Raw genomic sequence first — 27,639 nt, 5'->3', positions numbered from 1 at the left:
TTTTAGCTTCTTAACATCCTTGATGTGTCATTTCAAGTTCCGAGGCATGTGAGTGATTCCTTTAAAGGAACACTCCGACTTTTTGGGACTTTAGCTTATTCACAGTATCCCCCAGAGTTAGATAAGTCCATACATACCTTTTTCATTTCTGTGCGTTCTGTAAGTGTTATTTGACGCACCCACCGCTAGCCTAGCTTAGCACAAAGACTGGATGTAAATGGATAATCGTATAAATACTGGGAACTATATTCTCACTAGGCGTAGGAGCACAGCTACTTGGGCGGAGTGATTAGCGCAGCACACGAGACGCCCTGTTGATGGTTCCGTAAACAAAACAAACGTGACTAACTAGCTAGTAGCGAACGTGACTCGTGATCATGGCTGACTTTGAGGAATTGTCAGAGGAATTTTACTGGGTATCAAACCAAGATCCAGAACCATATAGTTTTGAGCCAGAATACACAGACGAGGAGTTACAAACTTTGGAAGCTGTAAGACAAGATACAGCGAACACCCATGATTGTAAACTATAAATTTACTATCTAGTAATTGCTGACTCTATTACTCCAACTCTGAGCGAACTCTCTGCTCCTCACCACAGGGCGTCTTGTGTGCTGCGCTAATCACTCCGCCCAAGTAGCTGTGCTCCTACGCCTAGTGAGAATATAGTTCCCAGTATTTATACGATTAAAAATGGTCTCTGTCTCATATAGCCTTGTTATTTGTACACGCTGTGACTATACAGATCACAACATGTAAATAGGAAAATGTTTGCATTATTTTGTCACTTATTGGGATTAGTATGCTACCTTATCCATTTACATCCAGTCTTTGTGCTAAGCTAGGCTAGCGGTGGGTGCGTCAAATAACACTTACAGAACGCACAGAAATGAAAAAGGTATGTATGGACTTATCTAACTCTGGGGGATACTGTGAATAAGCTAAAGTCCCAAAAAGTCGGAGTGTTCCTTTAAGCGGGTCGCACACCGGACGCGCAGCTCAGCGCCGTGCCACGTCTAGGACAACTCTCACCTGAAAATCCGATAACATCAGCAATTTTCTGATTTCTGTAAATAAATATAAAACTAAATGTATATTGCAGCACAGGGTGAAGTCCGTATATACATTAACTACGATTTGAAACACATAAATGTAAATTTAATATAAAACTATGTAAATGGCGCTCTGTGGCGCGGCAGGATTTTGAACACGGTCCTGAGCCGTTGCTGGGCGGGGCGGACAGACGCCGAAAGGCGCCGCCAGTGTGTGTACTCTAATAGAGAATAATGTGTTCGAATTTAAAAGACGTGGCATAAGCATAAGAAGTCCACAGTAGTCGATTGTCGAGTTCACGCGCATAGGTTATCACGCACATGAACTCGACATTCGACTACTGTGGACTTCAACCGAAAACAGGAAGAAAATACAGGTATGTGCGCTGGCTGAATTAACATCATTTTTATTCATATCTTTCACATCTACTGCAGTCAGATTCACCCGTGCTCACTCTAAAGGAATCACTCACATGGCTGTGCACTTGTAATGACACATCAAGGATGTTAAGAGGCTAAAAGCAGGTTTAAAACTTGCCCCATAGAAGTCAGCAGGGTGCAAATTTTAAAAAGAGGATAACACGGTGTAGGCAACACCGATTTTTGTCGTTGTTCTCTGTATTGACAGCACTCCAAATTTACAAAAAAATGAGCTCAGTGTTAAAATTGAACACTGTTCTCCTTTAAATAAGTTGAAGTACTAAAATACAAAAAATATATACAAATTAATAACTACTTAACAAATTAATTAATAACACATAACAAAAATATTAAAGTCCCCCTGTGGTGAAAATCAAGCTTTTAATGTTGTTTATATGTCTATGTGGTGTTTTTTATGTGCTTTAAGACAAACCATATAAGACCATCTCAAAATCGCGGTTTGAAATCGCTGGTGTGAGTGTGAATATTCATTGAACTGCGTATAGTAAATGAGGCAAGGGTGTAGAGTTACATTCAAGCTATTTTAAGGCATGAAGGAAACAACTTTTAAATTTGTCATTTTGGTGATCAAATATGAGTTTTAAGGGATACAATTATTGACTACAGGGGGACTTTAAAACCAAAATTAAGATGAAAATATCTTTAAAAAAAAAATTCATGAATACTTTATGAGTTAGAGTAGGATCGTGCATCAATAAACTAGATTCCATACTTGATATTATAAATGGCTAAAACCTGCATAGTATTTGTTTGTCTTTTCTGTATGTGTTTAGTTATCTGAGTACAGGACAGAAGAAGGGTCCAATGTTCAGAGCTGTGGAACCAACACAGGTACATCAATTGTGTACTTACTGATTTGTTGCTTTTTAAATCTAATAAAGCTATAAATATTTTTTTTTACAATATTCTTAAGTTGATATATGTAATTATGCATCAAAAATCAAACCTGTTTGTCTGTGTACTGGCGTGTTATGTTGTGGTTTTTTTTGTTGTTGTTTTGTTGCTGTGGATGTTTAGCTGAATTGTGTCATAAAGAGGAGGAGAGGGAGAAAGGGGTGTTATTGTCCCTTCCAACAATAGAAGGCCAGGGGAGACACGCTGTTAGTGTTATCGGATCAGAAAGCTTGTTAGGACATGTTTAAGAGCCTGACCCCTTAATGCAGCGCACAGAGCTGCTAAAACCACTGTTAATAATAGCCTTGAGAGCAAGGGACACTGACTCAGCATCAACAACATATTTGATTTACTTTGGTGGAAAATCACTGACTGCACATTATCCTGCTTATTAGACAGCTACGTACTTGCCAAATAAATAAATGGACATTTAATATTGATTTGCAATTTTTGTATTATGTGAGAATTAAGAGGATGCAACGTGATATGAGAGACATGATGAGAGACTGTGTGGGAAATTAGTTTCCTGAGAATTAGTTTACAGTTTAACGGTCACTATACAAAAATTATTGTTTGTATAGTATTCTTATTGTTATAGACAAAATAATACAATACAAGTACTCTTTTTACAGGCTAAAGGACTGGTCAGGCCTAATGTGTCTGCAAAATGGAGGAAAGTCATCACTCTACCCTGGATCATACAGTGAGAACTCAGACATTTAAAGTCACAAACATAATGCTTTAACTCTGTTAAACCACTTTTTATCACGCTTTCAGAGAAATTCAAACTTATTCTTCCTTTTCCCTCTCATATATAGTGTATTTAGGAACGGGGACATCCTCAGTCCTGCCCTGCGTCTGATCATTCCCAGACCCATGCAGAAAAATCTAGAGCAGATCCTGAGGCTCATTTCGGAAAAGGCCATGCTTCGCACAGGAGCTGTGCGCAGGTGATAAAAATATACTTACTGTAGAGTATGTGTTACGATGAGCGTATGAAGCGAGTCCTCATACATGGTGAGATTGTTTTGATTCCTGCAATCATTTCACTTTGTTGACCTCTCAGGCTCTGTACTCTGGAGGGCTTCACAGTGACCTCCACAGAGGAGCTGGAGTCTGGGCAAAGCTATGTTGCTGTTGGAACAGAGAGGTTCAAGAAACTCCCATATGTGGAGATACTGCTAAACAAAGCGACAGGCAGCAGCGCGGACAGGTGATGAGGGTGGATAATTGAGATGAACAATACTCTCATTTTTTTGCACATACACTACTGAATAAAAAAAATAATTTATATTTTATATTATATTTTTGAAAGGAGTCATGCTCACCAAGGTTGCATTTATTTGATCAAAATTCAGTAAAAAGTAATATTGTGATATATTATTACAATTTGAAATAACTATTGTCTATTTTAATATATTTGTGTAAGTGTAAGTTATTCCGGTGATTGCAAAGCTGCCATTACTCCAGTCTTCAGTGTCACATGATCCTTCAGAAATCATTCTAATATAATATTTTGTGCTCAGGACACATTTCCTATTATCAGTGTTGAAAACAGCTGTGAATTCTTTGATATAGAACATTCAAAAGAACAGTGTTTGAAATAGAAATGCTGTGTAACATTATACATGTCTTTACTTTTTATTTTGATCAATGAATGCATTCTTACTGAATAAAAGTATTATTTCTTTATTTTCAAAATTATTACAATTTTATTGATCCCATACATTTGACTTGTAGTGCAAGTATAAATGAAATCATGTTAAATAGGATCTATTTGTCTTCACTCTAGACATTTTGCAGGAGACAGAGGATTACAGAGAAGAATTAAGGTACTATTTACACTAATATACAGTGGAGTTAAAATAAATATATCTTAAATATTTCTTTTTTATTAAAAAATATATTACAAATCATTACAAAATCATATAATAAATATATTTTGAGGTTTAAATTAGATTTTAACTTTTTAGTCTCAGACTTACGTATGGAGCCCCGCTGTATGTTTATGATTAATACATTTTCATAAGACAAACTGTTCTATTGAAGTTCGTGAATGTTCTTTTATGATGATCCGACTCAAGAGTAGAAAGATTATTCCTCAGGACAGCCACAGTGACTCCACCCTCCTGAATTCACCTGAGGTAAAAACCAAATACTCAGTTTTTCTAATTCTCCTTTTTTTCCCCTCTGTTATACACCGTAAACCAGTGGTTCCCAAACCTGTCCTGCCGGCACCCCAACACTGCACATTTTCTTTGTCTCCCTAATCAAACACACCTGATTCAACTCATCAGCTCATTAACCCATGTGATAATGAGCTGATGAGTTGAATCAGGTGTGTTTGATTAGGGAGACAAAGAAAATGTGCAGTGTTGGGGTGCCGGCAGGACAGGTTTGGGAACCACTGCCGTAAACAATGCACTTTTTAAAATCCACATTTCTTTATTGGTGCTTTAAAGTAGAGCGTCATCGTTCAACCGAACCCAAAAAGGCTTCAGATTGTTCACTCACTATATTGAACATATCTTGTGTAAATAAATGGTGTCTGCTTTCAGAGGGAAGGCAGGCGTGTGAAGTCCACAGGAGATGAGGTGGAGCGAGAGAGTTCCCCTCAGCTGGTTAAGAGGAGGGGAAGGAGAGGAGAAAGAGAGGAGAACTCTGTTTTCTACGCCAGACCTGTGAGGGTCCGCAGACACCCACACACACACAGACCCCCACCTAAAGCTACGACAGGTGAATGCTGAAAAATATACTTAATAAATAAAATGTAACTTTTTTTAGTATTAACCTGTTGCAGTCTCTCTTGTAATATTGTGTAATTGTGTTAGATGAGCACAGTGTGTTTAAGGCCTCTGAGAACAGCATGAGAGAGGAGGTTCGAGGTGCTGAAGAGGTCGCAGAGGATGAAAACACAACTGTAGAGCTTCCCATTGACCAGGTACACCTCTCCCCTCTTTTGTCCCATCTCATCTCATCTAGCCTTTTCTAAAATTGTTTTCATTTCAGAGAGAAGCAGATATCGTGGAGGATGAAGAGCCTCCTGAAAGAGATCTGTTTGACCCAGCCAGTACAAATCATGTGAGTGTGTAAAATGCACATGATAGTAATGACAACTCAATCATGAAATAACACTATTTGTTCCAATTAAGATGCATTCTGGTGAAATACACAGTCCATCAGCTGATCTTTCCAGTGAAAACAGAGATAAAGAGTTTGTAGTGTCCGAGAAGGAAGCATGGGACGATACGTCAGCTTTGCGGAGAGAAACACAGCAGGGATACACATCCAGCATAGAGTCTCAGCCTGAGGCGAATAAACATGACATTGTAAGACACTGTGCATTGAACATGGACTTCTTTTTTGTAGTTTTACCTCTTAATTGTGTTTTCACTTAGGCTTACATGGAACTAAATCATCTTTAAAAGGGATTATTTTATAATCTCATAAAATGATGCAGATTTTCTTTAGGTCAGCATAATTCTTTCATTTCGTTCCTATTTAGGAGTCAGACACACAGCATTTCAGATCTTCATCATCATCACTCAGGGTCTCTGAACATTCCCCACAAAGTGAAGAAACACACCAAGTCAGTCAGTTTATGAGTTGTAAACAATATATTTAATGCATAATATTTCAATGTAAATTATGTAGTGTAGTGCCATCTCTAGTAAAGACCTGGTATCTAATTGCTTGTGGTAGCCAATAATACTCAATGCATCTTTTTATAGTCTAATGTCGGATTACGTATTTAGAAATTATTAGAATTATGTGTAAACATTAATAATTTATATACCTTGTCTTGCTCTCTTTGTGTATGTATCAGACTTTGGGATCCCATGAGGAACAGACAGACAGGGATGCTGAGCGCCCTCTCCAGGCTGAAGATGATGCAGGACACAGAGACACACCTTCCCAATCCACACACATGCTCTGAACAGGAGAGCATTTTTAAAGAGCATTTAAAATAATGTACCCTTCAAAGTAACAGTGATCTCAGCATGCAGAGATTCAGTGAAAATATGCTTTTTTATTTCTTATGTTTAACCAAATATGACCTCTGAATATAAAAATATTTAAAATAAAGGTATTTCTAACACTAGCCACTTTCACATTATTAGTACAAATCCATATAAACTTCCGATAATAATACAATATGTATACACATTTTGTATGTTCCACAATCCACATGCGCTTAAAAGTGACTCTTCCCACAGTTGCAATTAAAGTGCAAAACATTTGGATTTCACCAACACAGTTCAAGTAAAGATTTTAAGTTATAAATCGTTTTCTCCTGATAAAGGTTCACAGTATATACAGAAAAGGAAGCTGCACAGATATTGTGTCAGTTTTCAATGAGAAGAATTGGTTTGACAACATGGCTGGAGCAGATCATAGGTCCAAGCGATCTCCTCATTCACCTTCCAGTCCAGTGGCATGTTTTAGTGGTCACTTGTGTTACGGAGCCCTGTGCCGTCTGTCTCAGAGACAGAGCTCAGGACGCACAGGGTCACTCCAGACATGATGAGTAACATTCCCAGCAGAGCTCCTACATGAGCAGAGAGACAGAGAGTGAAAAACCTGTATAGAGTGAGTGATGTTATTAAAGGTACTTTAATACCTTACCCTTTCCTCCAAACTCTTCTCCAAGCAATTTCCCCATTAGTAATGTGAACAGAAATGTGAGGGAATTCACCATGGGCACGGCCAGAGATAGATCTACAAAACAAACAGCACTTAAAAACTCAACAATACAATAATATTCTCTCATCATGATTGAGAATCATATATACACTGAAGAAATAGTAAGATTATGCTATTCCTAACAAAAGTTGTCAATACCTAGAAATTTCTCACCTGTAGAAGCGAGAGTGAAATAGAAAACTACTGATCCACTTTGGTTTAACAAGAATGGCACCAAATACTAAAACATAAATAATATATACAAATTATATAAAGTATACAAAAATTCTGGTACAGACTACATGCATAAAATAATTACACACCTTGAGATTAAGAAAAAGGAATTTGATCTCGGCCAAAAACTGGAGGAGTTTGTTGTCCCTCTGAACTCCTTCAATGCCCTCTGAGCCTTTTTTCAGGAAGGGGTTTGTTCCTCCCCACAAGATCGAGACCAACAACAGACAAAGCACTTCACCTAGAGAGAACGTTTATGCGATATTTTTAAATGGAGAATTCAACACATTTCTATAATATAAGCAAGACGGAACATAGTGATTCCATATAAATGTATGCATACACACTTGTGGAAGACAGATATACTACTGCTGAATTCGGAATCGCATTCCGCCATTGAAAGAGATGGTAAACGTAGTACGAGTAGTGTAAGTTACTAGTATGCAGTTCCGAATTCAGCTCTAAACCTTTGGACAGCATACACGATAGTCTCACCTGCTGACACCATCCTACTCTTCTTCAAGTAAAGAAAACTGGCACTGCCTTTTTTCTTGTATGGTTTAAGGGCGGTTGATAATCCAACTTTTGGTGTATTACCGCCACCAACTGGACTGGAGTGAAGCATCGACGGAAGGAAAAACAAAACAATCATGAGAGAGAAAAAAAAAAACTTACATTTGTGCCATGGAAATGCCCTTTAAATTCTACTTTCAAATTCTGTTATTTTGAGATAAGTAAGTATTTCTCTCTGTATTATTGACTGTCGAGGCAACTTAATAGATTTGATAGATTGAAATTGATTAAACCTATATCTTTCAATTTCTTAATCAACTCCTCTCATTCCTTGGTAAATAGCCTACTGCTCAATGCAGAAGTACATCCTCATTAGTTTTGTCTTCACTACAGCAGTGGTTCTCAACTGGTTTGGCCATGGGACCCATATTTTCCCATGGTCATCAAGCCGCGACCTACTTTTTAAGGCTATATATATATATACATATGTACAATTGTTTTAAAAAAACTAATTTATTTCACAAAGATTGTACCGTCCCACACACAAGTACCGTCCCACTTTAACATACACGTAAATGGTAAGAATATGACTAATACTGATGAATAAACAGTAGGCCTATAGGATAAGGCTATTGAAAAGCAGTCCCAAACTAGTTTATGTTAATACAATTAAGGTATGAGCCACCACAGTCTTTTATAAATATACAAAATGACACAAAGTGGAAATGACATGGTTTGGGGTTATGGAAACAACAGTTATCAGGGTGAATACACAATACTAACATGAACTGTTAATGAAACATGGAAACTGCTTCTGAATAAAATGAACATCATATCTGCATGCAAATCCTTTCCAGCTAACACACGACGTACCAGTTTTGTGTCACTTCAACATTGTGTCAGCTTGACGCTGCGGGAACTCTTCCCCTTCTCCAAAATTCTTGAAACCTTATAGGATAACGCCAGTAAAACAACTGGCCAATTGTTGCGAAATATGCGAATCGCATGCAAATACTGACGAGCCTTCAGGCAGTATAAAATGTGGAGAAGCAACAATTGTGTCATAATCTTTTTTCCTTCACGCTGTCAAAGATGCAACAGAAGAAGACACAACATAACAAACTTCTTCACCGCATCCAATGGCTTCCTTCTGCCGACTTTGCGCGGGCACTAACGCATCGTTTTGCTTCAGAAGGACTTCATTAACCCTCCCGGAGCCGTGTGGTTTACTTTTATCATGGATGGATGCACTTTTATGGATTTCAAAACAGAAATGGCCATTCACTGCCATTATAAAGCTTTGTAAATATAAATACAAACTCCGATTGTATTCGTCTGAAATAAGAATGTCATATACATCTAGGATGGCTTGAGGGTGAGTAAATCATGGGGTGATTTTCATTTTTGGGTGAACTATCCCTTTATGGAGCTCGACTACACATGGAGTGCTCCAGAAGAGCCCACTAGGAGTAAGCTCGACCCCTGGTACTTCCAGTCAGGCCGCCACCAGGGTGCTTTGAGGAGAAGGACCCCGTTCTTTCCTGATGTCCATGAGCACCTGGTGAAATCGTGGTCTGCACCCCAGTCCGTGCACGTCCACACACTACAAAGGCCATTTTCTCCCATGTGGACGAGGTCTGGAAGCCCATGGTTACGTGCACATGCCCCCCGTCGAGGAGACCATCACCACGTATTTATGCCCTTCCTTGGCCACGATTGATGTGGATCTCAGCCTGCCGCCCAAGCCGTGCAGACTGACCGCATCTCCCTGACAAGGCTTACACCTCCGCTGGGGAAACAGCATTCGCGCTGAACGTGATGGCAGTGCTGCAGGTCTTTCAAGGAGAGGGATTCCCCACAGAGAGTGGGGGCTTCACCCCGGGTAAGTACGGATGATTTGGGACAACTTCAGGAGGGCAGAGGTGGATTTATTTGCGATGAGCGAGAACACACACTGCCCACTGTTCTTTTCGCTGTCTCATTCTCCGCTAGCGGGGAACGCTCTGACATTGCGTTGGCCGAGAGCCAGACTTTATGCATTCCCTCCTGTGACGATTTTGCCTCTGGTGTTATGCAAAATCATGGTGTAGAGAGCATTGGTGATCCTCGTTGCCCTGAACTGGCCAAATCAGCCTTGGTGACTGGACCTGAGAGAGATGCTTGTGGCTCCCCCTTGGCGGGTTCCTCTCAGGAGGCACCTGCTGTCTCAAGCTAACGGCGTGATATGGCACTCCAGCCTGGAGTTGTGGAGCCTTCATGCTACTTCAGGGGTCTTAGGGGGGTCTTTCCTACAGCACAGGTTGGATAACGGGAGCCTACCGTCCAAGCTAAAAGTTTATGTGGCCGCTATTGCCTCGTTTCATTCCCCAGTTGACGAGCAATTGATTAGGAGGCATGCGCTGGTGGTCAGATTTCTCAGAGGGGCAAGGAGATTCCCCATGCCGCCGTGGGACCTAGTGCTGGTTCTGAAGGCTCTCTCTCTACCCCCGTTCGAGCCCTTGTCATCTATTGCTGTTAAGGAGCTCTCTCTTGCTTTTTGCCCTTGCTTTAGCTAAGCACAAAAGAGATTTACATGCGTTCTTGGCGGACAGCGATTACAATCATATTTGGACCCCGCGACAGCAGTGTCACTCTCCGGCCGAGACCGGGTTAATTTGCCTAAGTCTCTTTGTACTTCCTTTAAAGTGCCGGTCATTTCTCTACCCACTTTGTCTTCCGATGCGTCAACCTCGCATGATTTGGCTGTTTTGCCTTGTCAGGGCTTTGCGGGGTTATATAGATTGCTCGACCACCTTTTGACAGTCGTACCAGCTCTTTGTGTGCTACAGTGGCTGTACTAAGGGATATGCAGTTTCTAAGCAGAGACTCTCTCACTGACTCGCAGAGACTCGTTTTGGCTTAATTGAAAGAAAAGGGTATTTTTCATGGCCACAGAAAAATTATTCTTAACATGTACAGCGCTTAGAGCATGTAACGAGACCAGAAATCGTTAAATTGACTTTGCGGCAAGCAGAGAATCAAAACCAAACATATATTGTGCACAAGTTTTATTAACTAAATAACGAAAACAACTAATCTAAACACATACACACAATCACACAGACATGGGTAAAATGGTAAGTGACAGAATGAAACCGGAAACAGAAAGAGGGAATGAAGCTATGGAAAAGATTCAAAACCTCTGTTTAGTCAGTTAATTGTACAATACTTGCATTGCCGTTGGAGTTGAAGCAGTTTCGTAAAGTTCCTGATTTGATGGTTCCGTGAGTCGATGGCGTTGAAGTTGCAATCGATTTATTCTGCATTGAATGAAGAAGATAAACTTGCATGGTTAGTTCGACTCCGTCATGGTCGAGGAAGTTGCACATGGCTTGATGTGTTGGGCCTGCCGGCCCGCAACCGCGTAGTTGGACCGGGTTTCTGGTCTCACACACGCACAGCGACCAGCAGAAGCAGGAAGAGAGGGAGGAACTTGTGTGGATGCTCTATTAAGCCTAAGTCACACCTTTCAGGGTTGGCTTGACCAATGAGAAAGGTGAAATTCCTCTGTTGGGAGGTTTTGAAGCATGGTTAGAACAGGTCTGGCAGTTTGTGGCAGTTATACTCTGATTAATATAACAAACACACACTGCATTCTATGAGGAGGATTAATAAAGGCCTTCTGAAGTGAAGCCATGAGTTTTTGTACGAAAAATACCCATGTTTATAACTTTATAATCTAAAATAACTAGCTTCCGCCAGACGACCGTACGCATACTACGCAAGTGGACTTGCGCCACAAGAGTAACCCATGACGTGTGTATGACTTAGGAGTATCGTAAGCTTAGACGCCTCTCGCCTCTTTCATTTCCTACCGTACCTGATCTTCACCTCTCACGGCAGGATTATATACAGTTCCAGCAGCATCAAGCTGACGCAATGTTGAAGTGACCACTCTCGAAAGGGAACGTCTCCGGTTACTGTTTGGTTCCCTGTGATGGATCAATGTTATTATTATTATTATTATTATTATTATTATTATTTTATTCCACCTGTTTTTTTTTTTGTTGCTGTTATTTTGTTATATTTTGTTATATTTTTATTTTAAATCAGGTACATATAAGTTATTTTGAATATGTATTATGTTTAATACATGTCAGGGTTTTGTGCTACAATATCCTACCTTGTCAAACTTTTTATATCCTTTTAATATCCTAACTTGTCAAACTAATAATAATAAAACAAGCAAATCAATGTCTTCAGGATTACTAATGCTGCTGTGTTACTAATAATTTGCCTACTTATACAATACGCCCTAAAAGTAAGGCTTTTTGTGAAGAAAAAGTACACACTTTTGAGTGTGTAGCAAAAGAGTAGCCTATAGCTAATATTTTACAGTGATTTGCATATTTAGTCAACGCTATAGGCTACTTGGTTACTTATTGTGCTAGGAAAATAAGATATAAGGCATGTTTTATATGTTATTGCGTTAATAAATTACGATGGTTTGTTTCCATCACATTGCAGTTTGATTACCCACACTAAACTTGTTGGTGGAATGGAATTATTTAACCAGAACACACACAGTTATGTTGTTAATGTCCTAAGTATGCACTGTTAACAAAAGCCCATTCCATGCTGATTTTTACATTATTAAAAATAATTAACGTACAATGTAAACTAATGTGAACATAAATATGCTTTCTAAGCTGGAGTCACCATGATTGCATTATCTGGACTGGACAGATTTCCTTGTTTTGTTACTTGTAGCGTCTGAAGAAACAAGGCTGCCTTTGATAACACCAGGAACGAATTTTACGATCGTGCACGTATTGTTGCAAAATTTTTAAAAAAATAAACAATGTATTTCGGTTTCATTTCAAATATGTTTCTTTTATGTTGCGCGTGGATCATCGGTGCTGGTAAGAAAAGTTTATTTATAATCGAATGTTGTAACGTATAATTATTATGAACCTTATAATCATTCATTTTACAAGTAAATCATTATAACAGTCGAGAGTCATTTTACTCTTAAGTATAAAGATACAATTTCTGTCATCTGATTATTGATGTCGAGAAAAGTTTTGTGTTAAAGGTTTTCTACTTTGTTAAAGTAAATCCCTTGAGTGAGATCCCATTAAGTGGTATGCTGTTGTTGGTGTTTTTAATCATTTAATTTAGGCTACTGGTGGTCATGATAGTGATTCAACCCTGAATACAAGCTACAAAATCTTTATTTTTAATTTTTGTAAATGAGAACAAATCTTACATTAAACTTAAAGTCAGAACACATTCTTTTAGCCTCTTTTAGGGTGAATGTTCCTGACAGGTTTTTGGTGGCGATCCGTGGTCATCCAGCTGTACTGGGCTGTGAGTTTACACCAGATCCTGACCTGTCCAGCCTGGTGCTTACCTGGCAACGGGACTCAAATGTTGTCCACAGCTTCTATTATCAGCAGGACCAACTGGACCGCCAGAGTCCAGAATACCATAATCGGACATCGTTGTTTATTTCAGAGCTTGGTAAAGGAAATGCCACCCTTAGAATAAATTCAGTTGGACCTAAGGATGTGGGTCAGTACCTGTGCCTTGTGAGCAACGCTAAAGGGACGGGAAAAGCTCAGATAGAGCTGGACTACGGGGGTATGCTTTCAATAAACAGAAATCATTTTTTATGCCTTGTTATTATTAAAGCTTGGAAAAGAAAAGAACGTTTTGAACTTCAATGGTGTTTTCAGTATATGTTAACTGATACGCAGTATATACAATTATCTGTAGCCTATTTGAATATGTGTAGATTTGCGTAGTCAAATGCCTGCAACAGTAATAAGACATTATTAAGTACGGAGTTATGGAGAAAAGGACATTCTTTAGGAGGTTTTTAAAACGACTAAAAGTTACTGTTGGTGAATCTTTGCTTCCTGAGGATACTAAACTCACTCTCTGTGTTTCTCAGCTCTTTACTCTGAACCTAGGTTTAACATCCATGTGAACTCCACAACTGTGACAGTGCAGTTTGAGACGGAGGGATTCCCCAAACCTGAGGTGATCTGGCTGGACGAAGATGGCCAGAACCTCAACTATCACCTGGAGCTCCTCGACCAGACAGAAGATGGGCTTTATTTAGTTAAGAGCAGCTATGAGGCCCAGAAGCCGGCGGTTAATGTCACATTTACACTAAAGAACCACCTCCTGAACCAGAACCTTCAGAGACCCGTGTTCCTCAGCTATGGTAAAGACCCTCTTTCACTCTGAACTAAATGCATGTCAGAAGGTATTCACTGGGGTTAGTGAAGTTAAATTGTGATATTAAAATTCAGACCTATTCACCATGAAAATGGAAGTATAATAGCCATGATTTATCCATAATTAACGTATGGCTGTATAAAATAAGATGTTCACAGTCTCTGTGAAAGTGACATTGAATTAAGTGCTATATGACATGTGAGAGGCTTTGTGAATTCATTCCAGTTCTTCAGGCACGTTCAGTGTGCATGAGGTCATGTTTATTTTAATAAGGATAACAGTCCATTGACTGTCAAGAAAAAAAAAAAAAAACACTTCTCACATCACCTCATAATAAAAGAATGAAACAGTATATTTTTAAACCAGTTTCGCTAGGAATCACTCTTTCATAAAGACAACCACAAAGGGAGGTAATTAACTCTTATTTTCTTAAAACCAGGTTTTTTCTTTCAACCAAGACAAAGAAGAAATTGAAACATTGATCAGCCCATAGTGTTTTAACACAAGTTTTACTTGCTCAACCAGCAACGAGAAAAAAATCAGATGAAATAACTGCAACATGTTGTATTGATGCAAAGTTGATGGATAGGCTATAATATATAACCATAGTCAAATAAGCTAACATGAGGAAGAACAGAAGCTGGGTTGTTGTGAATTCTTCTAAAAAATAGTGTGGGAAAAAGCAGCTCAGCATCAGGTTACTCACGATGATTACTGTATGTTACAGTCAACTAGTACAACTAGTTCGGTTTGAAAACCTAGTTTGATCAGTAGGCTAACTGTCGTTCAAGTTACTTTGTGTCATTGATCTGAATGCAAATAGCATGATCACATTTAGTAAGACACTCAACCAAAAACACAAGAAAACCTTTTCTGAGGACACTAAATTTTCTTTTTGGACGGAATAAACAACATTTATTAAATTTATCACATTATATATATTTTTCTTTGGATTTTTTCTTGAAGTATTACTTGTATTATCTGAAGCTTGATTTCAATTTGGCTAAATCCTCTAAATAATAATCTTAATAATAATAATTAATTAATTATGGTTTGAGGTAGAATTGATGCTTTATATCCAGTAACATTATTGATTTGATTGCATTGACACTATGAGATGCGAACTGAGCTAAATGATGACATCACTGTTTTCTCCGGATGCTTTATAGTGGAATTGAACTAATTTCATAATTTATGAACTTTGCAGTTATTGAACTGAACTGGATCAACAATGAACTGACTTCAGCTGAACAATGACACTGTTGATCATCACTTTCCTGTGTTTTTTTTTTTTTTTCAGTTTCAAATGAGGCTGGAGGCAGAAGCTGGAAGATGGCAGCAATAATTTCTCTGTCAATAATAAGCGTCATTCTTTTTGCTGTTGTGATGCTTTTACGATTTAAAACAATAAAACTCTACCTTTGAACCTCATCAGCTTTCCATATTGCTTTCCATTGAGCTGCCTGGAAAGATATTTCCATCTGCTGCTAAGCAACACGTATTTAATGAGAATAAAATAGCAGAAAAGCAATGTGGACTTGTGGGAATTTTAGCAATGTTATCATCCTCACAAACCCTTAAAACCATAAATATTATTTATGGTCCATGATTATGCAGTCTATTTGCGTAAAAGGCTGTTGCCTATGCTGTCATCATGGCAGTATCCTCCCCATTTATTGCTAGTTGCACAGAAATCTATAGATTACAGAGAGTGCTGTGTCAACAATGACAACACCAGAAAAAAATCCCTTAAAAGGTGGATAGTTGATACAGTAAACACTGGGTTTCTAAGGGAATCTAGATGTTTATTATTGAAAGGCGTAAGGACAGAGTGCAACGGTTCGATTGTGTGTAATGATGTTTGGCTTGGGTTTGTAACTAATGGATGGTATGAACATGACTGTCTGAGCCAGCTCTTTCATGTTACACAAAAGGTAAATGCTCCATATTTGCATTACTGCTCTCCTGTACAAACTTCAAGATATGCAGAATTTTTGTTTATTATTTATGTCAAGGTAAGCACAATATCAACTCAATTGTCTATCCATGCCGTACAATCATGATTATTGCAGTACTTAAAATATTAAATATTTGCGAGTAAATTCCGTTGTTAAATTTCATATGACAGATTTAGCACAAAAACAAATGCACAACATAAAAATAAATAAGCAGTGAATACAAAGAAATGACTTTCGGCCCATAAACTCCCTCATAAGCCCCTTTCACACAGCGCGTTGATCCCGGGAAATTGCCGTAAAAAAATTCTAGAGTTTCTTCTGTGTGAACGCAAATACGTCCCAGGATTGATACAGGTGTCGTGCCGAGTTTCGACCCCTGCCAAATTATTACCCCCCTAGTATGGTAGGTTTAAGATTAGTTGTGGGGGAGGGCTTAGGATTAGGCAATCAGGAACTGACTTCAACGAGGGGGGTAATAATCTCTGTGTGATAAGGGGCTTTACAGTCTCTTTTTTGTTGGCATGTGTGTAAATTGTAAAGCATTCAAGCATTCTTGCGTAAAACTGACGTTAACTCAAGAATTTGACAGAAAACAAACATTTGCTCTGCTTGTGCTTATCATGGCCAGTGATGTATGAGCACAGCAATGCAACAAGTCGAAACATGTAGGCTATGCAAAGCATTAGGCGCAGCTTCAATAGGAATCATTAATTGACATGGTTCACAGATGAAGGTCCTTGCTTGTTTCGTCTACGCACAAACCAAATTATAGCAATGACCAGAAAAACGCAAACCACGGACAGGACAAGAGCGATGGTGCCTTGATTTGCAGTTGTGTCCTTATCTGAAACAGAAAAAGAAGCTTTGCTTAATGTGGTAAGAGCTTCAGAACGTGTCAAATGCACTGTTAAATCCAGACTGAGATGGATATTACACATATAAAAAAAAAAAAAAAAAAAGCATTTAAGATTAATAATAAAAAGCCTTCAAAAAGCTTTCAAACCGTGAAATTCAATATATGGATATATTGGAGGTGTACAATTAGTCATTCAGATGACAAGACAACTAACCAAAACCATTTATGCTAGTATATTTGTGAATGAACTAAATGATGTTGTTCACATTCTGTAATCACAATGTGACACACTGAATTTACAGTTGATTTTTTTGTTTTGTTTGTTAAAAATGCCATCTACTGTGTTCTGTCCACTAGTTAACCATTTAGAAATCTATGTCTGTTAAAGTAGAAATTCTCTGGAGCCCCACTAATGGAAAATGTAGTTGTATCTAGGTTACAGAGGCTTCTGTACAAATATTTGACAAGGGAAAAACAGGCCACTCATGTATACAGTTAGAGAATACAGTCTTATGATAAAGGGAATTGAGACAAAATGCCCAAAAATTGCAAATGGCTTCCATGATTACATGTAAGACACAATGTTTCTGTTGAAAGATTTTAATGATATTTTAGGGAAAACCCACTGCTATAATTAGTGTTTTCCAAACCCTGTGCGTGCTGATCCATGAACAGCTTATATAATTACAGTAAGTCTGATCTTAATCTTGACAAACCATATTTTGTCCACAAAAAACGCTGAATCGTTCTCAGTTTAAATACATTTAAAAAGCTGTTAATTACCTTCTGGGTTATGAATAAGGGGTGCAGCCAAAATTAATAATCTCAGTAAACGGCACAGCAGCTTAATTCAGCTTATTTACCAACATCCAAGCCTTTTTAAATGTCATAATACTTAGATAAATGTAGTTTGCTTTGGGTTCTTCTACATTAGGCAAAAGTGGGTGATTATGTGCAATCACCTCTATGACTCAAACCGTTTTACACACCTTTCTCATTAATCAAGTTTTTATCAGCTATGCAATTCCAATGGTCTTACATCAGTTTTTTAACTGGAAAAGTCAAGTCTGTAGATGAATCAATTGAATCACTGTTCTACTATTTCCTTATTTATTTGTGGTGTGGATCCAACCTAATCTAGACAAAGGAGTTCTGTGTTGTTAAATAGCATGAAAATTATGCTAACAAATCACTTGAGACAAGTCAAACATGCCTTAAATGCATTGAGTAACGGATGACATTCCTCTAACCGCCACATCCTCACACACACTTTACACACAGAAAGTCATACCATAGCTGAGGAACACGGGTCTCTGAAGGTTCTGGTTCAGGAGGTGGTTCTTTAGTGTAAATGTGACATTAACCGTCGGCTTCTGGGCCTCATAGCTGCTCTTAACTAAATAAAGCCCATCTTCTGTCTGGTCGAGGAGCTCCAGGTGATAGTTGAGGTTTTGGCCATCTTCGTCCAGCCAGATCACCTCAGGTTTGGGGAATCCCTCCGTCTCAAACTGCACTGTCAATGCAGAGGAGTTTACGTGGATGCTTAACCTGGGCTCAGAGTAAAGAGCTGAGAAAGAAACACATAATCAGCTGTGTTGAATTGAAATACACTGAAGTAAAATGTAAAAAGAATATTGATTGTTTTAATCACTAAAGTAATTTCTAGCTTATATAATTTATTTTACAGCAAAGCATAACGAGGACACTGTTCACTGGAAATCACACTTTTTATATTTCAAGGCTTTTCACGACCATGAAAACATGATACGGCAAAACACAGCAAAACCACTGCTGACATAATCTCAATTCTCAGGATACCGCATCCTCCAACAAAAATAAACTTCAAGATAAAATTAAACAGGAAGATGAATAGCTAATTTGTTTATGTTTACTCTGTATCAAATGTAAATGAATCAATTCATAAAATCAATTCTTAGACTACACTAGAATTGGAGGTCAGTAAATTCAGTAAATACTTTAAATTCAGTAGCAGTGTTAAAGAAAAGTACAGGAATCACTGAGCATTTTCGTAGGGTGATCTGTCCACATAGATGGAAGAATGCATATGCAGGAACAGTTAACGCAACGAAACGTCATTCGGTTGGCTATAATATATATAATTATTTTTTTTTTTTTTTTTTTTTTTTACAATGGAACTGATTCTGAATAGGAACCAGTTCTCAGTTCCAAAACTTACATTAATCACTGGAATAACTTTTCCAAAACCATAAAAAAAAGACAGAGAAAACGAATATGATCAACAAAATTCAACAAAAGTTGGGAGATTCTGGAAATTGCACAGGAGATTGTACAACACATTCACTCCAATATTCATCACACACATACCTCCATAGGTCACTTTCATCGAGGCTTTTGCTGTTCCCTTTGCATTGCTCACTATGCACAGGTACAGGCCTGCATCCTTTGGTCTAACTTTTGCAATTCTAAGAGAGGCATTTCCTTTATGAAGCTCTGAAATAAATAATGACGTCCGATTGTGGAATTCTGGACTCTGTCTGCCCAATTGGTCCTGCTGATAATAGAAACTGTGGGCAACCTGTGAGTCCTCCGATCGTTGCCAGGTAACCACCAAGTTGGAGAGGTCAGGATCAGGTGTGAACTCACAGCCCAGTACAGCTGAACCACCCCGGACTGCCAGCAGATGCTTATCAGTGACAATCACTTCAAATGAGGCTGGAAAGAGGCAGGAAGTAGAAATTAGAGTTGTTTGAAGAAACACTGCTGGGTAATCCAAAGATTTAGATTAAAGGAGTCATTATCATGAGAAATCAAGTCTTCCTTCCTATTTTGAAGGAATGTGCATTTTTAACTACTTAACATCTTAGCATCAAAAAAACAAATTTAGTGAAAAAACACTTCCATGGCCCTTTTAAAAAAGAAGTTTGAAAAAAAGAAATGTGCGATTATTATACTTCTTTTAAACTAAAAAATAAGAAAGTATACTTTCAGTTCTCAGAAATATACTTGCAATTGCACTTTAAGTATCCTTGACTTATACTGACAGAAAAGTCTAAGTATATTTGGCCTATAATTATCTTTTGATCGAGATCGAAAGTATATGTAAGTATTCCAAGTATGCTTGGCTTGTAATTGTGTTTACTCTTTAAAAAAAAAAGCATAATTAATAATAATTAGAATGTTTGTGTACACAAAGTTTACTAAAATCAGTCAATGCTGAAATTCATGTATAGAGCCCCTTGTGATACTTCGAGCACAGTTTTATGTTGTGTCGAGCCTTCTTAGTGTTTTAAAAATAGCGATTTTGACACTATCCTAGAAGTGCCCCATGCACTCCCATTCAAAAGGCATTTTGACCGAAAACAAAAATACGGTCAATCTTAAAAGTGGCATTTCCATTCTAATTATGCTTTTACACAAGAGTTTGACTCTAGATTAACAAAAAGAGCCTAGGTTAATTTTTGCAGAGAGTTACCCTTTAAAATGAGTAGCCTATTAAATCCTTTTTTCACAGTTTTACATATTGTCTCATAGACTTACATTGTTTGAAAATACTGATTATAAAGAAAGAGATATGTTCCTAATTCTGAGTATCTGAATTGTGTAGGATAGTCCACTGGAAGTGTACATAGGAATCTTTACTCAGTCTTTCCCAGCCAAAATCTCCAGATCAAAACACAGGTGAAGAAGCAGAAACAAGTGATAGAAGATTGCTTATGCAAATGTAAAATAACGCTATCCTCAAACATTAAAAAGCATATAACGTTACAGAATGAAATGTAGACCCAGAAAGGGTTAATGATTGTTAAGGTTTGGGGGGTGTTGGACTTGATCTGCTGTTTTGATCATCATTCTAAATTCGATCCGGAGGAGGTAGTCTTTGACAAAAATACGACTTTCTCAGCTTCTTTTTTTTGAAAATGTTGCTTATTTATTTGTGTATTAAACTTCCCCACATTCAAGTGTTGATAAAGGAACATGAAGCTAGAATAAAATGTTTTTTTTAGTACAGTTAACCCTTGTGTGGTGTTCATATTTTTGTTACTCAGCCAGTGTTCGTGGGTCTGGTGGACCCGCTGCATTTTTGGGTTTTTAATTCAACACAATCAAAAATGTTATGTTAAAATACTCAACAGATGTTTACTTCATCCTAATTACAAGCAATATAAACAGCATGTATGATCAATATTTTCTCTTTACCTTTGTTAGATCACATTTAAGAATTGCAACCTCGTGTGGGAATGGCAGGAGTAGAAGCACAAAACTCACTCTTGCACTCTTTCACACTTACACACAATCTCTCTCTCACACGCACGCACACACACACTCATGCAGACACATACACACACCCACAACACACACACACACACAACACACACACAGACACACACAAAACACACACCCACACACACACACACACACACACACACACATACCCACGCACATACACACACACACACACTCACTTGGATATGTGGTGTACGGTCACTCTCCATAGGCATAATGGTTTTTCTAATGTACAAACTGTATAATATATCCCCCTACACTAACCCTACCACTAAACCTACCAATCACAGTAAACTTTTGGCATTTTTTGAATTTCAAAAAACACCATTTAGTATGTTTTAGTATGAGGACACAGATGTCATCATAAACCATGTTTACGTTGTAATACCCATGTCATTATAAACATTTGTGTCCTCATAAACCATATACAAGAACATACACACACTAACAGCAAGCCCTGACAGGGGGAGGACAGAGTAAAGGTACACAGGACCTACAATTTCCACACTTTTATTAGCCCCGGGTCCAGTGGACCCGAACATCCTGTGTGTAATATAAATGTGTAGGGGGGGGTGTACAGTGTGTTTTCATTAAAAATGTGTTCTGATATATATTCCTCACAGAAAATGAGCCAAGGCCAATGAGTCTCAGTTTGAAAAAATAATTAATTGTATAATTTTTCTTTTGATAAAAAACGAAAACGGGTCCAACAGACCCGAACACCATAAAAGGGTTAAAGGTATATTTCAAGAATAAAAAAAATACCTTAATAGAAACATAATAGTAAAGTGCAAAAATAATACATAAATAGTAAACTATAAGTATGATGTTATGTCCCCTTAAAGAAAACTTACAAGTATATTTGCAATATAAAACTACTAAACTAGTAGTTTACTGAGAGTAACTTCAAAGTGTACTTTTATAAACTGCTACAAGTATTTGACTATCAGTATAGCTATAAGCTCACTTTTAGTATAGTTGAGTAGAAACGAAAAATTTAAGTTGTAAACTAGTTGTGTACTCAAAGTTTACTACTGTTGCACTTAAAGTAGGCTATACTTAAAAGTATACTTGTATTAAAAAGTGGGCCAATTTAGTCCCAAGTAATATTGAATTGAAGTACACTTCTAGTATAGGCTACTTCCTAGATAAAGTATACTTAAAAATATACTTTTTTATTTTTATAAATTATTACGTTTAAAACTATGAAAACAAAGAGTGAGAAGACACAATATATTTCAATATTCATGGAGTAAAACTATTTTGGCTGTGGTTGTGGCGCTATTTCACCCACAAAGCACGAGTATCTAAAAGTTTTTTTCTAAAGTTATTGTACGTGTTTAATATAACGCCCTGGGATTTCTATTCATTAAATGTAAGTCTTACCCACAACAAGAGCATCTGCGAAGCACAAAAGTAGCCAAAGCATCGTCGCAGGGAAGTCAGGAACATGGTTTAAATAACGAGGCAGTTCAGTGTAACGTTGATCACATGTAGCCGAAGTCAGAAATAAAAATGTATTAATTAAGCTTTATTCCACTTTACGGTTTACGTGATATCTCAAGCCATAGTTAGAAGCTCGAGCAAAGTATAGCATATATCAAGTTCCCTTTGCAGATAAGCTTCCATTCCCTGGCCCTGCAAGGTACAAAGCTTCCAACTTAAGTACACCTGGCAGCAGCCTGCAGAATGGGTCTGTCTGCGGACTGCAAGAGAGGGGCGTAACTTACAGGGGGCGTAACTTGAAGTTGTCCAAATCACACAGAACCGCACGATATGTCAGATAGTGATGGGATTTATGGCTCTTTGAGGGGATCCGGATCTTGGCGATCCGTTCCTTTCAAAGAGCCGTTCAAAAGAACGGCTCTTTTGGCTCTTTTTAAATATTTAGTCAGTTTTAAGAAGCCAGCTTGGGGGCATCTCAGTTTATCCTGAAAAGAATCACTGGGAGGAATGATGAGGTGAGATTTGTAGTCAAATAATTAAAACTCAGATATCACACACCAATATCTGAGTTTGAATTATTCTGAAATATTGATTATTACCTCATTTGTGGACTATATTCCATAGGGTTGCACAACATCCCTCTGCTTAGACAGTGACACCACTATTTTGGATTTACCTTTAGTACAAAGTGTGTGTATGTGTAAAGCTACGTTGACTTATGTATTCATACAATACCTACTCACAAATAAACATCAAAAACAAAGCCGGCTGCAATGAATTTCTGTGCAAAACAGTTTTTACTACAAACACTTCCACACAAGAACATTGTTATCACACAAGAACATTTTGATAGAAAACAAAAAATATTTAAAGTTTTAAATATATAGGCCTACTGTAGATAAAATTAGACTACATAAAATGGAAATGTCTACATAGCCTACAGTCCACTACTACAACTATTACTACTGTAAACTTTGCAAATAGGACATCAGCCCCTTCGTCTTAAATGAACAATAACAAAGTGGGCTGCAATGAATGTCTGTGCAAAACAGCTTGACGGCAGCGTGCACAAGTCATGGCTCCGCTCATGTTTATGAGCCGTTCAAAAGAATCGGTTCGTTCGCGAACGTCACAACTCTAATGTCAGAACGAACGAGATGTTGTTGGCAAGATGGCAGCGCGTATAGTGATAACGGTAATAATATTTTCCCGAGATAACTGTTTAAATCGAAGTGTATAAGTCATTCTCATACAGTAGCAACATATTTTGGTATTGTTTCTGGAGTTGATAATCTATTAAAACAACACACAACAATATAAAAACACTTTAAGGTCGTACATTCAAATGTCACTTCCTAACATGAACAAACAATGAACAGCTGTTTTTTTTATTAACTAACATTAACAAAGATTATTAAATACAGTAACAAATGTATTGCTCATTGTTAGTTCATGTTAGTTAATACATTAACTAAATTGAATAAAATAAAAGTTTTTGCAATTTTCTTTCTTGTTTAAGTTGGACCCCCAAAAGAAAGATGCCCTGATTTCCTCCCTATGGACCCCAGGGCACTTGTGAATCTTTAGTATATATTGCAAAATCACACTCATGGAAAGAAGGATTCATACTGAAAAAAGCTAACACATTTAAGTTGTAGGTTCTCCTTTCTTTTTAGTCTTTTGTAATCTTGGCTCTCAATTGACTTTATCTGAGGCGTAATGGTGAAGACTTGTTGAATCACGTAGGACTATTTTCCCTGTAGGTTTTTAAGCCACTTAAAAGAGAGGTTCTGTTCCTGGATTCCTAATATGTGCGTTCCTCAGACTAACATGTTCTGTAGCTCAAAAACAATGTGTTCCTCAACAGAACTTTTTGTGTGTGTGCTCCAGTACTTCTAGAAGTTACTGATGCCATTTTTGTTTTTATCAGGTCTGTTGCACAGCACATTGTCTCTGGACCATTGACAGAATTAACAGGCCTGGATGTTGAGGTAAAATATCATTTGCAAAGGACATTTGTCTGCATATCACTTTTTTATTAATTATTGTCACAACTTGGGCTATTACTACTTTAACTATTTCTCATTTTACACTTACAACTTGGAACTCCCGTACAAACCACCAAGCAAGTCAAGACCCTTTCACACAAACGCAAATCTCTAAATCTTTAAGCTTTTGTACTTTGTAGTCTGCTGGTTATTAAACATATTTATTTTTTATTTATTTTAAACAGGGGCTCCCTCAACAACAATTTGGCATTGCCTGTGGAATCTTCATGATGATGGCGAGTGAACAGTTTTCCAGTAAAATATACATTTAATTCATGCTCTCTCACGAAATGTCCTTTAATGGTGTCTATAGCCCTTTTCACGCATGCAGCTTTTTCCTTTTCTGGCATTGGACTTGTGTAAATGGAATAAGGCCCAAATAATGTCAGCACAGTGTCAGCACTCTCTGACGCAGCTTTAGTTGTTTCCTTTCTCCTCAGTTCCACCTAAAGCTGTTTTTGGGATTCATACTGTTGCGAAAGAGGATTCTCTCTTTTTCTTTTCATTCAGCTTGCTGAATTCACACACACACAAAAAAAGAATTACAACTTTTGTACAAACACATCTTTTCTATATTTGCAGTACTCTTGGTATGCTGCCTGTCATGGAGGCTCCATTTGATTTCACAATTCTAAGTATAACTTCAATGCTCATAGATATGGTTATAAAATATGCAATTTGTTTTTTGATTTGGTCCAGGAAGGGGCCCCCTCTGTGGTCCTTCCTGATTGTTATGATGCAGAGCAGGAAGCAGGATCCAGGATCCAGATGCAGCAGTGTTTTTATTAAATAAACTTGAATTATGACAAAGACTAAGAATAAGAATAAACTTGAACAAAGACTAAGACTCCAGGACAGAACAGGCAACATAACAACATCAAGAACTCACAAAGACTGAACTAGACACAGGGCTTAAATACAAAGGCAAACAAGCTAAACAAGATAACAAGGGGGCGTGGCTAATCAGAGACACCTGGGAAGACTAATCAACATAACGGGAGACAGCTAAACATGAAAAGACAGGGGAACACATGACAGACAAGAACAAGACACAAACCCACACCGTGACATTGATATAATTGATATAAACGTGGGCCTGTTAAGCCCTTTCGGACTGGAAAAGTGAGCTGGGCCTAAAAAATTAACTTAACTTGCAACTTGAATTGTAAATGTATTGTACTCCGTTCTCTTTTTCAGCATGACACGCCTTGCTTAAAGAGGTGGTGGTGCACAATGTTGGTGGAGAATTGAGATTGACGGGTACCAGTGTCCAGGCCTGGCTGCTGGATGAAATGACTGAGGGGGCATGTAAAATTGTATAGGGGGCTTCACTTTATACCATCAATGAACAATACACACTGATAACTTGCTTAGTAAAAAATATAAGCCAGCGTCATTTATTATGCATATATTAACCCTTTCACGCTTAATTTTAATATTCTAACTGACTCCCCATTTTTTCAAGGCAACTGTTATTTTAGAGCGTTCCCCCTTAATGTTTCCATGGCGACGCGTCATATTTGTCACGTGACACACCGTAGCCACAATAACCATGACAATAACACTGTATGACAGATGTATCGCTTTTATTTCCTTTTTTATTCAAAATATTCACAAACTTGCTTACTCAGTAACATCAGAGCCCGTCTACGGAGAGCCTTGGCACTCCCTATTCAGCCCCATTGTGTTGATTTTGGTTGCAGTTCCATTAGAATTCCACTGGGGGTGATCGCGAGCGAGTGCAGACTGAATGGGAGTCAATGGGGCTATACGGCTAAATGTGTCTCTTTCACCCAAATGCCGTTGAGAAATCTCAGATTTTATTGTAGGTTTTGCAAGTTCAACATGGGTTATAGGTCGAAAGTTGAATGAACGAGTACTTATTTCTTTTCTATTTCTTACAGGTTGAGTTGTTGTTGCCCATAACACGCTAGCATTCTGCTAATGACGTCAGCATTCTGACGTCATTGACATTTTAAAAGACTTTTTAAACCAAATAAGTGACTCTAAAAAAATCGAACACCCAGCAATGTGTAATTTCTTTGCATCTCCTTTCGAATACAACATTCAAATTACTAGACAAAAAATTATATCCTGAGAAAAGTGGGTTTTGAGGGGTATTTCGCCATAGACCTCCATTCATTCTGCACTCGCTCGCGAGCGCCCCCGCATGGACAGAGACGTGTTACTGCAACCAATCCAGAACCCGGAAGTAAGCAGAGAGTGCCAATTCTCTTCCTATTAGACATTCTCTGGTAACATCAACTATCTGATATTCCGTTTCTCAAAAATGTGTATGTGAGTGTGTTTGGACATTTAAAAACCTTTAGAAATAATCTTGATCTTGATCTATAACGTCTGATGGGCGCCACCATGTTTCTTTATGCCACAGTTCAGAGAATCCTGTGCGTTATCAGATTCTCCCGAAATACATGAAAGAGAGTGGCCGGTGAACTGTGAGAAGAATAGAGTAAACTTTATAGTTACTTCCACTATGTTTGTCTGATATGAATAACAAATTATATTTGAATAGATTGTTATTGCTGCTTCCACAGACATCAGTGTGTATTTTACAATCTCCAAATGTATTGTTTTACTAGTGCTTATGTGCATTTAAATGTCTGAAACCTAAAATAAACATTTTGAGGTTGAAAACACTGCATAGTTGTGATCTATGACAGCGCTGAGCGCGTCCGTCTTTGGCTCAGCACCAATCTGGCAGTTCTGTCGTCACTGAACATTCTAAATCCATATATGGGACCATACTCTCAGGAGCGCTGGAATAAAAATCCCATATATGGGACTGTACCGCTCAAAAGGTTGAACATTTCACTTGTAACCAACCATGAATACAAAAATGAAACTGAAGGGGCACAAATCAGATCTGAGGGGGCAATGCCCCCTTTTGCCCCCTCGTGGCCCCGGGCCTGCCAGTGTCTTTAAAAAAAAAAAAAAAAAAAAATTCAAGATCATATTAGCAGTAATCTGGGGCAGCAAGGTATTTTTTTTTAAATTATTATTAT

The 27,639-nt window shown here is 37.9% G+C and overlaps 4 protein-coding genes across 5 annotated transcripts in view; 2 read left to right on the top strand and 2 right to left on the bottom strand.

Moving 5' to 3' along the window:
• Positions 1–6,762, top strand: part of dcdc2b (doublecortin domain containing 2B) — a gene marked incomplete at its 5' end in the record, with an annotated part of 8,363 nt that extends 1,601 nt beyond the window's left edge. The window contains 12 exons of the mRNA XM_081351948.1: positions 2,267–2,324; positions 3,020–3,090; positions 3,206–3,337; positions 3,454–3,600; positions 4,180–4,219; positions 4,472–4,531; positions 4,946–5,123; positions 5,219–5,328; positions 5,397–5,468; positions 5,540–5,716; positions 5,893–5,976; positions 6,214–6,762. Of these exons, the coding sequence (XP_081208074.1) occupies positions 2,267–2,324; positions 3,020–3,090; positions 3,206–3,337; positions 3,454–3,600; positions 4,180–4,219; positions 4,472–4,531; positions 4,946–5,123; positions 5,219–5,328; positions 5,397–5,468; positions 5,540–5,716; positions 5,893–5,976; positions 6,214–6,324 (1,240 nt within the window). The 3' untranslated portion in view covers positions 6,325–6,762. The remainder of the gene's footprint in view (positions 1–2,266; positions 2,325–3,019; positions 3,091–3,205; positions 3,338–3,453; positions 3,601–4,179; positions 4,220–4,471; positions 4,532–4,945; positions 5,124–5,218; positions 5,329–5,396; positions 5,469–5,539; positions 5,717–5,892; positions 5,977–6,213) is intronic.
• Positions 5,989–7,908, bottom strand: tmem234 (transmembrane protein 234). 2 transcript variants are annotated; one of them, XM_081351947.1, is made up of 5 exons: positions 7,800–7,908; positions 7,394–7,545; positions 7,245–7,311; positions 7,014–7,106; positions 5,989–6,936 (listed from the first exon to the last, which is right to left on the bottom strand). In XM_081351947.1, exons 1-5 carry the CDS (start codon positions 7,810–7,812, stop codon positions 6,830–6,832), a joined length of 432 nt encoding a protein of 143 aa, XP_081208073.1. In that variant the 5' UTR covers positions 7,813–7,908; the 3' UTR covers positions 5,989–6,829. The 2 variants fall into 2 exon arrangements, with proteins under 2 accessions (XP_081208073.1, XP_081208072.1); XM_081351946.1 differs by having other exon boundaries at positions 7,652–7,845.
• A 4,663-nt stretch (positions 7,909–12,571) lies between these two features.
• On the top strand, positions 12,572–15,467 carry LOC308681904 (V-set domain-containing T-cell activation inhibitor 1-like; the record flags this gene model as incomplete). The annotated part of the gene is made up of 4 exons (XM_081351217.1): positions 12,572–12,718; positions 13,098–13,439; positions 13,753–14,028; positions 15,343–15,467. Exons 1-4 carry the CDS (start codon positions 12,658–12,660, stop codon positions 15,465–15,467), a joined length of 804 nt encoding a protein of 267 aa, XP_081207343.1. The 5' UTR covers positions 12,572–12,657.
• Positions 15,468–15,720: 253 nt separating this feature from the next.
• On the bottom strand, positions 15,721–22,895 carry LOC308682196 (V-set domain-containing T-cell activation inhibitor 1-like). Its single transcript, XM_081351716.1, has 4 exons — positions 22,509–22,895; positions 19,203–19,550; positions 18,148–18,423; positions 15,721–16,844 (listed from the first exon to the last, which is right to left on the bottom strand). The coding sequence occupies exons 1-4, from the start codon at positions 22,549–22,551 to the stop codon at positions 16,708–16,710; spliced, it is 804 nt and encodes a 267-aa protein (XP_081207842.1). The 5' UTR covers positions 22,552–22,895; the 3' UTR covers positions 15,721–16,707.
• Positions 22,896–27,639: the final 4,744 nt, after the last annotated feature.

Source organism: Scardinius erythrophthalmus, assembly GCF_964197995.2.
Source record: "Scardinius erythrophthalmus genome assembly, chromosome: 21".
Classification (NCBI taxonomy): Eukaryota; Metazoa; Chordata; class Actinopteri; order Cypriniformes; family Leuciscidae; genus Scardinius; species Scardinius erythrophthalmus.
This window is presented reverse-complemented; position numbering and strand designations above follow the sequence as displayed.